This window comes from Triticum dicoccoides, chromosome 3B, assembly GCF_002162155.2.
Source record: "Triticum dicoccoides isolate Atlit2015 ecotype Zavitan chromosome 3B, WEW_v2.0, whole genome shotgun sequence".
Classification (NCBI taxonomy): domain Eukaryota; kingdom Viridiplantae; phylum Streptophyta; class Magnoliopsida; order Poales; family Poaceae; genus Triticum; species Triticum dicoccoides.
The window spans coordinates 350,681,441-350,693,032 of NC_041385.1; the positions used below are offsets into that span (position 1 = coordinate 350,681,441).

The following is an 11,592-nucleotide window of genomic DNA, read 5'->3' on the forward strand; positions in this document are numbered from 1 at the left end:
TGAACCGCCTAAATATCGTCGAATGTATGCCGTGTTTGCCGAATTTTGCTCAATTATGTTTAAAAAAAACAATTTCTGGGGCCAATCTGGAGCGGCGGCTGGAAAACCGATCGTTTCCACACCGAAAATATTGCCGGTTCACCTCCAAACAGCGTTTTTTTTCTAGGGGCGATCGGCTGGAGATGCTCTAGCAGAGAGAACAAGAAAGCAAGGAAAAGCCAAACCTATCGATACAGGTGGCAGGGAAGGCGCGCGCTTCCTCCTGGCGCCGCGAACAAAATTCCTTGCTTCCCCGGCGGCAGCTCGAATCGGAATACCCATTTGTCCATCCTCGCAAGCACCCTTCCACCGCCTCTTCTTCCAATGGCGTATAAATCGTGTCCGAGCCCATCAGGCCACCGTGCCCCCCACCATCACGTTTGTGGCGATGGCGACGGCGACGGCCTCGAGGTCGATGGTGGTGAGGCGGAGGCGGAACGCGCTGGCGCAGACGCTGGCGTCGCGGAGGCTTCCGGAGGGCGTGGCGGAGCCCGGGGAGCGGGTGCCCGAAGCCTTGGCCCCAGAGGTGATGCCATTCATCCGCGCAGCCGACGAGGTCGAGCTGCTCAACTCGCGGGTCGCGTTCCTCTGTAAGTCACGACCACCCCACCCCACTCCACATTTTTGCAACAAAAAATGATGCTAGCCCCCCCTACGGACGAGCACCAAATTTGATTAGGCTGCGTAGATACATACATGCAGGCTATTCAAGTGCACAAGCACAATGCAGATTGACCCACGAGTCCACCACCACTTCAACTCACAACATATCTTGCACTTTTCAGTGGAAAATTACGTCTCATACGATGATACGATGCTACGCACAGTATTGAGTAGTAATTAGGTACACGGTGCAACACTCCTCACTGCTTTGTAACATTAATCATCAATCCATTTTGTCAATTTTTTTCTCGAAATGGAGGGGTTTTCCCAGTCCTCTGCATCTGGCGATGCACACGATCATCCTAACTAAAAGAGAACGTACCAAAGATCCATACAAAATTTGAAAAAAAAACCCCAATGAACAACTGGGCCATAACAAGATTAGATGACTCAATCACATATCGCCATCCAAACGGGCTGCACAAATCCTCTCGCCGGGTTCGTGGATGCCTGGGCCTCTGCACGAATCAGGGAGGACCAACAACTCGGTGTCACTCTACAAATCACATATGTTTTTCACCTATAGTTGGGGGTGTCACACTCACACACCATATTATAAAGGAAAATGATCTTGATCCGGTGCCCTGTACACCCTAGTAGTATAACCTAGGTACGCCCAAGTACGTATCCATCCTGTAGCTCTGAAAATGATTTGCAATTTTTGTTGTTGTTTGGATATGTTAAAAAAATTCATTGCAACAATTCTGTATCACCCAAAGTAAAGCACAGATGCCCACACGTATTTGTGCCTTAAGCTTATTTTTTCGAAACAGAGGCATAAGATTTGCCTCATCTATTAAATAAGGAGAGAATAGAGTTTGAGTTTTACAAGTACACCATGATTACGACATGACAATTACCCGCTCAATACAATATGCCCTAGATGCTTAACGCCCGTGGTAATCCAAAGCTTTGCCTCGTCGCTAATCCAAAGCAATAAGATGGGGGGGGGGCTCTTGTGTCGGAAGACGGGAGAATTCTCTCATTCCAGAGGGTCCAAGAGACAAGCATGGTGTGGGACGCCATTGCTCGCCTATTTGGGATTTGCAAATCGGTTCTCTTGTCCCACCAATCCATGACGGAGTCCTCCATGTGCCAAGTCGAAGTGTCGACATGAGCAAGGCTAAATTTCTCAAAGACCAAACACGGAAGCGTAAGTGTATGGCGACACTTGAAGAAGAGATGTGGTCCGCTTTCTTGCTCCCTCTTGCGAAATGGACAAAGGGCGCAATTTGCCCAACCCCGCCTTTCTAATTGGTCGTCTGTTCCAATCCAATCTTGAAGTGCAAGCCATGTGAGGAATTCAACTTTCGGGGGTTCCCAAACCTTCCACACCATGCGTTCCTTTGAGGAGAGGGTCATCCCAAGGAATTGCGCTTTGTAAGCGGTGGTCGCCGAATATATCCCACCATTTGAGTGCTTCCAAAGAATGCCGTCAAGATGGAAGTCATGAACAAGCATCCAAAGAGTGAAGAACTCCCGGACGTGGGCACATGAGACGATGGTGTTGTGGTTTATCTTGTGGATCCAAGCATTATCTTTAAGGGCTTCGCACCTTCCAATTCTTCTTGAGGCTTCAAAAAATAGTGGTGTGATGTCCTTAGGCTTGCGCTCGAGGAACCATGCGGAATCCTAAAACGGCGTTTTTGCGCCATTGCCGACAATGATTGTGGTGGAGGCATAGAAAAAATCAAGGCCCTCCTCATTGCATGGGTTTCCAAGCCCAACGCACAACTTGTTTGGCTCTTTCAGTTCATACCACGGCCAAAGAAGGCGAAGAGCACGGGCAAATTTGTCGGTGTTGTGGACCCCAAGTCCTCCATACCCCCGAGGGCAGCAAACGGCCTCCCAATTGACCTTGTGCTTGACACCGGTCGTCTTATCTGAGCCGGATTAAAGGAAGGCCCTCTTGATTTTGTTGAGGTTCTGGAGAGAGCTCGATGGGACGATAAGAGGCGTGATTGAGAACACCGCTTGGGAGGTAATGAATGATTTGACGAGGGTCGTCCGACCAATGGCAGTGATATTTTGGCCCTCCCAAGTGACCAATTGCCGGCCGCTTTGTCCTCAAGATATTGGAAGTCCACCTTGTTGAGTTGTCAAACTGAGAGAGTGCGCCCCAAGTATTTCAGAGAGAAGGAGGCTCTAGCCGCCGGCGTGCTCTGGAGAATGTGCCCCAAGTGAAGATGATTGCAGCGAATGGGTACCACCGAGCTCTTATGAAAGTTTGTGCAAAGGCCCGTCACCTCACCAAAACCCCTTAGGATTGCTGAAAGGTTGTCTATATCCCTCTTGATTGGGGCCATAAAAACAACCGCGTCATCCGCATAAAGTGAGGTTCTCACCATGGCACCATGACCACGTATCTTATGGAGAATGCCTTTCCAAGTCGCGAACTCAAGGATTTGGTGAAGAGGATCAATCGCAAGGACAAATAGCAGGGGAAAGCGCGTCACCCTGCCAGAGCACACGAGCATGCTTGATGGGGGGACCGGGGATCCCATTCGGGAGGATGCACGAGGAAGATGTGGATAGAAGCACCACAATCCAATCTCGGACCTTGCTTGGGAACCCCTTCCGTTGGAGGAGGTCAAGAATGTACTCCCACTTGACCGTGTCAAAGGCCTTCTTGATGTCAAGCTTGAAAAGTAGGGCAGGGGTTTTGCTATTGTGTAGCCGAGGAGCAAAATTTCAAATGTACATGAATTTGTCATGTATACTACACCTCTTAATGGATGCACTTTGAGCGTTGGAGACGAGGGCGTTCATGTGGGGAACAAGGCATAAGGAGAGGGCTTTAGCAATGATTTTGGCCACCGCGTGGATAAGGCTAATGGGCCTATAGTCGGAGATGCCCTCTGCGCCCTCCTTTTTGGGCAAGAGCACCACATTGGTGGAGTTGAGCCATTGAAGGTTGGAAGTGTGCAGCGAGTCGAAGCTTTGGATGGCTCGCATAATGTCGTGCTTGATGAATCCCCAACACTTCTAAAAAAAGAGACCTGTGAAGCCATCTGGACCTGGAGCCTTGTCACTGGGAAAGTCTTTGATGGCCTCCCATACCTCCTGCTCAGTGATAGTATCGCCAAGGTCATGCAAGTCCAGTGGCTCATGTATCATCCCAGAAATGAGTATTGAGGCCATTGCCTATCACAAACGACCCTCCGCAAAAGAACTCAGATTTCACCCTCATCAATCCCTTCTAGAATGGGTAGTTAGTTGGTTTCGTGGACACTTAGAACTACTAGGTTCTCACCCAGGACTCTCTCACTGTTTTTCTCACACACCCATGCACACAAGGAACAAGTATGAAGCTCTGTAGGTTTATATCAGCAGCAACAAGCTTACTATTACAAACAGGGGTACATGTCCTTTTATAGGACTATGCGAACCGGCCTATACTACCAACACTTAATAGCTAACCTAGGACAGCTCAGCGCAAGCTTTTACTGCAGTCTAGGACATACTGCTGTCTATGTACAACTCGGTCAGATCAGACTTTGCTTCTTACTGCTGACAGCTACTATAGTGCTACCTGAACAGTCTGGATGCATGCCTATAGTGCTAGCTGTTGCTCTTTCGCGACATGCAAGGCTGATGCATAGCTAGCTAATTTTGCATGTTATTATACAACATCCACATAACTAATCATCTTAGCAATGTTAGTTCTTGCATATCGGGGATACCAAATCTTGTCATACCAAACTCACCGGTATGCTGAATCGTCTTAGCTCTTGCATATCGGTTAGGCTTCCCATATTGTATGATCACATATGCGGAGTTTTTTGTGGACACAACCAACACAAGAAACATGTTGTCTTGTAGACGCACCTAAAGTATATCTTCTTGTGGACGCAACCAACACGAGAATTCAGCTTCTTGTGGACACTACTAACACAAGAAATATCTTGTGGACGCGACTGGCACAAGATCTTGATCACATGCGATTTTGTGGACACATCTAGCAGAAGAACTCACATAACCACACACACAATATCTTGTGGACGCAACTTACACGAGAACACAAAACTTTTGCCACCTATGACACAACTTACCCGGAGCGCTACCTTCCTCGTTGCCGGGGATGCAACTTACCAGGCAATATCTCCTTCCAATCAGGATAAGGTTGGTTCATCTTCGGCACATGCTTGAGCAAAATGTGCCTCTGCATTGCCTTCTTTCTTTGGATTGTGACATTCCTCGGAGAAATGCCCTGGTCATCACAATTATAGCAACAAACCTTTGCCTTATTGAACTTGCGGTTTTTCTTGATGGGGCCGTTGCCGCCTCCATTCCTCTTGAACCTGGACTCCTGCTCAGCGCGGGCCAGCAGCAAGTGCTCCTCGCCAGCATCACTGATTCCTCCTAGACGCTCCTCATGTGCCTTCAATTGTCCAATAACCCCTTCCATTGTCATTGTTTTGAGGTCACCAAATTGTTCTATAGTCTAAGCAATTTGGAGAAACTTGTTGGGGATGGTGCGAAGGAACTTCTTGACGGCATAATTCTCCTCGAACTTCTCGCCAAGTGCCCTGATCTGTTGACAATGGTCGTCAACCGGGCAGCAAAATCGTCAATCGATTCTGACTCCTTCATGCACAGCCCCTCAAATTCCATCTTGAGAGTTTGTACCTTGGCGTCCTTCACGCGCTCAACACCCATGTGCATGATCTTCAAGGTCTCGCAAGTCGCCTTGGCTGTCTCCTTTTCGGACACCAGGTGAGCATGCCCTCTGGTATCCCTTGATGGACCATGCCAGGTAGCTGCTCTTTGTGATCATAGGGTATCGATGGGAATCAATCTCTACTTTTTCTTAATATCTCACTCAAGCTAATACACATGGCTCTGATACCAATTGTTAGAACTAATAGGTTCTCATCGAGGACTCTCTTAGTGTTTTTCTCTCTCAAATACATGCACAAAAGGAACTAGTATGAAGCTTTGTAGCTCTATATCAGTAGCAACAAGCTTACTGTTACAAACAGGGGTACATGTCCTTTTGTAGGACTATACAAACCGACCTATACTATCAATACTTAATAGCTGAGCTAGGACAGCTCAGTGTAAGCTCTTACTGCAGTCTAGTACATACCGCTGACTATCTACAGCTCAGTCAAATCAGACTTTGCTTTTTTACTGCTGACAGCTACTATAGTGCCACCTAAAGAGTCTGGATGCATGCCTATAGTGCTAGCTGCTGCTGTTTGCCAACATGCAAGCCTGATGCATAGCTAGTTAATTTTGCATGCCCTTATACATACAACATCCACATAATTAATCATGACAAGATTATGTTAACACCTGTTTCGGAGCAGCTCCTGCCAAACACCTTCCTCTGTAAGTAGTTTGAACAACCATTTGCTGAGCAAACACTTATACTTAACTTCAAGGTCCTCGACCCCCAAACCACCTAAATCTCAAACTGACATTGGTTCATTGCATGCTGAGTTTGTATCACGAACCAATTTGTTGCTAGGCTGGCAGTTCTATTGTCCATCTAGCGTCTTACCTTCTCAGTTCCTTTCTCGTATATTATTACGTCAAGCAGTGCATGCTATTCTGATATGAAACTGGATTTACCATGCATGTTGTACCAAGGTCGCAGATATGCCTACAAGAAAGTTCAAAGAATGGATCCATCATCCATCCAACGTGGGGTTCGGCAGTTCAAAACATACATGTCACTTAAGCTAGATCAGGTAACCATGTATCTGAACTTATGATGTTGCTACTACCCTTTCCTCACTGTGGCTGAAATTTTAGCATCACGCTGTCAAAATTTTATCAACAACAAAAAAACTTACTGCATTTTTTTGTAGCTTATTCATGTTTTGGCCAAAATGGGAATCCATTGTCTATTAACTCTTGTTTTAGTTTTCTTCTTGACCTAACACCATGCAAGTCTTCTTCTCTAATGCATATTTCTGATATAGATTTGTATTAGCTGTTGCTTAGCCTCACAAATGGGAGTAGACTGTGAGCTCCTCACAAAGGGGAGTAGACTGTGAACTCATTTCAGGAGTCTGACTCATATGAGATATAGTATGTCCTTGCATTCTTTCATTCAGTTCGATATAAGAAAAGTGAATAACTGATGCTGGACGTCTGATGTCTGAAGCAGACATGACCGTGTTGTGACTATGCTTGCAAACTTGCTTTACTGTGACTAATTTACCTCCTCTTTTTTTCTCCTTTTGGGACCTACTTTCTTTGTCATCTTCTCTTCAGTGGTAAATACCTGACACTATTCTATGTTTGACAGGATGACACGCAATTTCCTTTAAACGATTCAAAGGAGATCCAGCGATTTTATAAGTACTACTGTGAAAATTTGAGCAGAACCTCTGAAAAACAGAACTTGTAAGACATAATACACTCATAATCAATTTCGTTTGTGGTGAACTGCTTTAATCACCTTCTTTTTTGTGTTGAAAACTCAGTGAGGAATTGGCTAGATATTACCAAGTGGCGTCTGCTCTTTATGAAGTGTTAAGAGATGTAACAAACAACAAGGTTGATTCTGAGGTACTCCATTTTACATAAAATTGCTTTATATAAGTTTTTGTTCACCTGTTCCATTGGTGAGCTTCTTCAACACTGTCTCCCAAACTCTGTTTTGTAGGTGATGAAACTTGCTAAAGTAGTAGAGGAAAAGAGTGCTCATTTCAAGAGTTACAAGTACAACATAGTCCCCCTCAATTTTCCTGGTTCTGCAGAAGCAGTTGTGGAACTCCCGGAGGTTAGTTATAATTCCTAGTACTTATGTTTGCTCCTCCCACTCTTTCTACTTGTTTATGAAAATCTGCAGCAAGTTATGATCCTATTTGTGCTGTAAATGGTGTAGATAAAAAGTGCTATAGATGTAATACGTAACATAGACGGTCTTCCAAAGCTACACATGTCTTCAATGCAAAGGGAAGGAAAACCTATCTGGGATTTACTTGACTGGCTTTCGCTAGCATTTGGATTTCAGGTAAATGATTGCTTTCCCAATTATGTTCTGATATCGTATCTGAGGTGATGGAATGTCATCCCGTCCGGTCTTACTGGCGCTCATGGTATTATGCTTGACAAAAATATTTAATGTTGTACTACATGGTTCCTTTTGTAGAAATCGAATGTGGAGAATCAGAGAGAAAACATGGTGTTACTGCTTGCAAATATTAGCACAAGGACCTCAGGACAGGAAGGGCATCCTTTGGTAAGATATATGTGTTGAAGTGTATATGTGGATTGCCTATCTCTTCCCATCAGTTTGTACTTTTGGTTGCGTTGGCTAGTGCTTGAAGCTTAACATGGTATCAGAGCTAAGGTCTTGAGTTCAAGTCCTGGCTTTCGCAATTTATCTAAAAATTGCTGCTGCCCCCCTTTGTGTCCACTTATAGTCCTTTTGAGCCATACCCCCGAGTCTATCCACGTGTTGACTTCCCGCGTCACACGTGAGAGGGGTGTTGAAGTGTATATGTGGATTGCCTAGCCCTTTCCATCAGCTCGGACTTTTGGTTACGTTGGCTAGTGCATGCAGCTTAACATGATATTAGAGCCTAAGGTCTTGAGTTCAAGTCTTGGCTTTCGCAATTTATCTAAAAATTGCTGCGGCCCCCCTTTGTGTCCACTTATAGGCCTTTTGAACCCTTTGTGTCCACTTATAGGCCTTTTGAACCATACCTCCGAGTCTATCCACGTGTTGACTTCCCGCGTCACACGTGAGAGGGGTGTTGAAGTGTATATGTGGATTGCCTAGCCCTTTCCATCAGTTCGGACTTTTGGTTATGTTGGCTAGTGCATGAAGCTTAACATGATATCAGAGCCTAAGGTCTTGAGTTCAAGTCCTGGCTTTCGCAATTTATCTAAAAATTGCTGTTGCCCCCCTTTGTTTCCACGTATAGGTCTCCTGAGCCATACCTCTGAGACTATCCACATGTTGACTTCCTGCGTCACACGTGAAAGGGGGTGTTGAAGTGTATATGTGGATTGCCTAGCCCTTTCCATCAGTTTGGACTTTTGGTTGCGTCGGCTAGTGCATGAAGCTTAACGATATGTTCCTTGTAGGTTTTGTCACAACCATTTTATCTTCTATTTTACCTATGTGTTGCTCAACAGAATCTTTTGCTATGGACTTATAATGTGAAAATTTGACACTGAGCTGACATGGAATTTCAGGTCGACGCTGTGAATGATTTGTGGGACAAAATATTTGGAAATTATGAATCATGGTGTCACTATTTGCATGTTAGTTCAAGAATCATGTAAGTGGTGCATGGTTTTGTGATTCTGTTTCATGCTATTGCCATTAAATCTCCTGTAGCATTTAACATTTCTTAATACCATTGCTCTGTGTCATAGGATCAAATATGATGACACAGAACTAAAGAAGCAGCAGCTAATGCTTCTCCACATTGGATTGTACCTTCTTATCTGGGGTGAGGCTTCAAATGTCCGGTTTATGCCTGAGTGCTTATGCTACATATTCCATCATGTAAGGCCCCCTTCAAAGGAATTGTCTTTTCTAGCTACCTTCAAATGAATATACTTATGCAATTGAGTATCTTACTTTAATAGCTTATTGGTTGTGATTGATCTATTTAAGTTACATGTATATGTTCCAGCCACAGTTAAATAAATTGTATTGTTGAACTGTTGGTATATGGTTTCATGATTCCTAGTGACTCCAACTTATTTGCTCCAACAATTTTCTTTGCAACTTTTTTGCACTTTTGGTAACAGTGTGCTTTTAGCTCCTTCAACATTTACTTAACTGGCATGCCTCTTGTCCCACTGCTACTGATTCTAACAAATACTCCCTCTGTTCCAAAATAGATGACTCAACTTTATATTAACTTTGTACTAAAGTTAGTACAAACTCGAGTCATCTATTTTGGAACGGAGGGAGTATGAGCTATTTCATTTTCGTCAGTTTCATCACCCCAAGGTTGTAAAGAAATGGTTTTAATCACTGACCAGCTACCATGAACATGAATATCACATCATGGCCCAATTATAAATTATAACCATGTCTCTTTGAATAGTACCACTTTACGGGACAATCATACAATAATGAAGGTGGACTAGTATAGTTTACCATGAGTCTTACATCCATTCAGCTAACCTGTTATTATACACAAAGATTGGCAATTCATGGAAGTTTATTAATTTGGCAGATGGCAAAACAGTTGAATCAAATGGTTGAAGAAAGTTATTTTCAACCACCACCTGGGTTTGAAGAGGAGGGATCATTCCTAAACATTATCATTGAACCTATCTATAAGGTTCTGCAGAAGGTGAGTATGTAAAGTTTGAAACACAACTAGATTATCCTTGCAGGAGAATATATTGTTCTTACAATTTTGTTTTTTCTTTCACTCTAAAGGAATCACAAAGAAGTAAAGGTGGTACAGCTGGCCACTCAGCTTGGAGAAATTATGATGACTTGAATGAACAATTCTGGTAATCTTATTTTCTTATTTCTTATTTATCTTTTTCGTCCGACACAATATTTTCTTCCTTGTAGGTCAGAGAAATGTTTTATGAAGCTTGGCTGGCCATGGGATCTCAGTGCAGACTTCTTCCATCAAGAGGTATGTCATAACTGTGCTTCATTTGATACATCAGCCAGGGCAACTGCCTATTTAAATGGCTAGAGTATGATTGTCTTACTGGGGAGTTTACTGTCGAGTGTTTGATTAACCACATTATGGCTTCACCTTGAATGAGTAAGATTTTTTTTGTGATGTCAACTTAGTGCTCATAAGGTCGTGGCAGATCCAGGGTTTTATGGGTGGGACTTGGGGCTTACAACTATTTAGTTACATTATGCGCCCTATTTCAGTTGAACTGTTTCTCATTGCAAGGATCGCAGCAACAGTAACAGAAGGAAAAATGATGCCTTATTCTTAAGTTATGTATATAACAGAATTTTGTGAAAGCAAAGGAGGACATTCTATCAAATCACATTATAACCTGTGTAGCAGAATCAGTTCACTACTCCCACACATAGGAAAAGGCTAACTCCATTCAAATTCCTAAATTTTCTGAATCGCAACAAGATCCAAATTAGAGCAACGAGACAACTCTAAAGGTTATATGTCTGTACGAGCCATCTTCGGACATTTTTTGGTGCTCAGCTACCCATGCCTCCCCTATCGGAACCACCATATCCTTGCAGCGTGTTTGGTTGTGGAACCAAGTAAAACTGAATAAAATGGTTCCGTTACCCAACAAATGAGATAGACTGGAATGGTTCTATCTCTTTGTTTGGTTCGGAAAATAGAGTTGGAACGAGATGATTCCTCTTTGTATTTGGTTGGAGGGATTGGATGAAATGGATATGGTTCAAGTCATTGCATAAGAACGGTGAGGTTACCTCTATTTGATAAACACCAGCAAAGCTCCTGTGCAACTGGGCAGCAACTACTTTGATTTTTTTGAAACATTTAACTTCTACTTTCGTTTTATATGCAACAATTATGAACGTATATGTTGTTGTGCTGGCCAATTTGTACGTAACAATTGACAACTAGTATTAGCAGGGAAAGTTAACCAATTTGATGGTAATGTTTCTACCGTACCTCACTAGATTAATAAAATGCCTTGCTCTCTCTTGTTATCACAACTCCCGATTTGTTTTCTCTAGCTACTTCTCTTCTAGTATGATTCGGGCAAGAAGCAGACTTCGAACTCGGTGGCCAGCGATAGTAGCACCAGAAGCACCAGATGTGGTGATCGCTCACAATGGAGCCCACCAAAGCAATTCATATCCAAGCATAACCATTTATTTCTCTTGAAAGTGGGCCAATGGAAAAAATATAAAGTGTATAAAACAATTCATATCCAAGCACTGATTCCATGATAGGTCCAAGTAGATCTTGTCGGAGAACCGCGAGAATGGCTCCC

General features: G+C 43.7%; 1 protein-coding gene across 3 annotated transcripts in view; it reads left to right on the forward strand.

Annotated features, from left to right (window-relative positions):
* Positions 1–225: 225 nt before the first annotated feature.
* LOC119276047 (callose synthase 7-like) overlaps positions 226–11,592 on the forward strand; it is a 33,439-nt gene continuing 22,072 nt past the window's right edge. For 2 of the 3 annotated variants that reach the window (XM_037557009.1, XM_037557011.1), the window contains exons 1-12: positions 226–629; positions 6,305–6,398; positions 6,962–7,059; positions 7,140–7,224; positions 7,322–7,438; positions 7,544–7,672; positions 7,811–7,900; positions 8,863–8,948; positions 9,046–9,178; positions 9,861–9,980; positions 10,070–10,146; positions 10,211–10,277. In XM_037557009.1, the coding sequence (XP_037412906.1) occupies positions 364–629; positions 6,305–6,398; positions 6,962–7,059; positions 7,140–7,224; positions 7,322–7,438; positions 7,544–7,672; positions 7,811–7,900; positions 8,863–8,948; positions 9,046–9,178; positions 9,861–9,980; positions 10,070–10,146; positions 10,211–10,277 (1,362 nt within the window). In that variant the 5' untranslated portion in view covers positions 226–363. Of the gene's footprint in view, positions 630–6,297; positions 6,399–6,961; positions 7,060–7,139; positions 7,225–7,321; positions 7,439–7,543; positions 7,673–7,810; positions 7,901–8,862; positions 8,949–9,045; positions 9,179–9,860; positions 9,981–10,069; positions 10,147–10,210; positions 10,278–11,592 lie in introns of all 3 variants that reach the window. The other variant, XM_037557010.1, reaches the window with a different exon arrangement.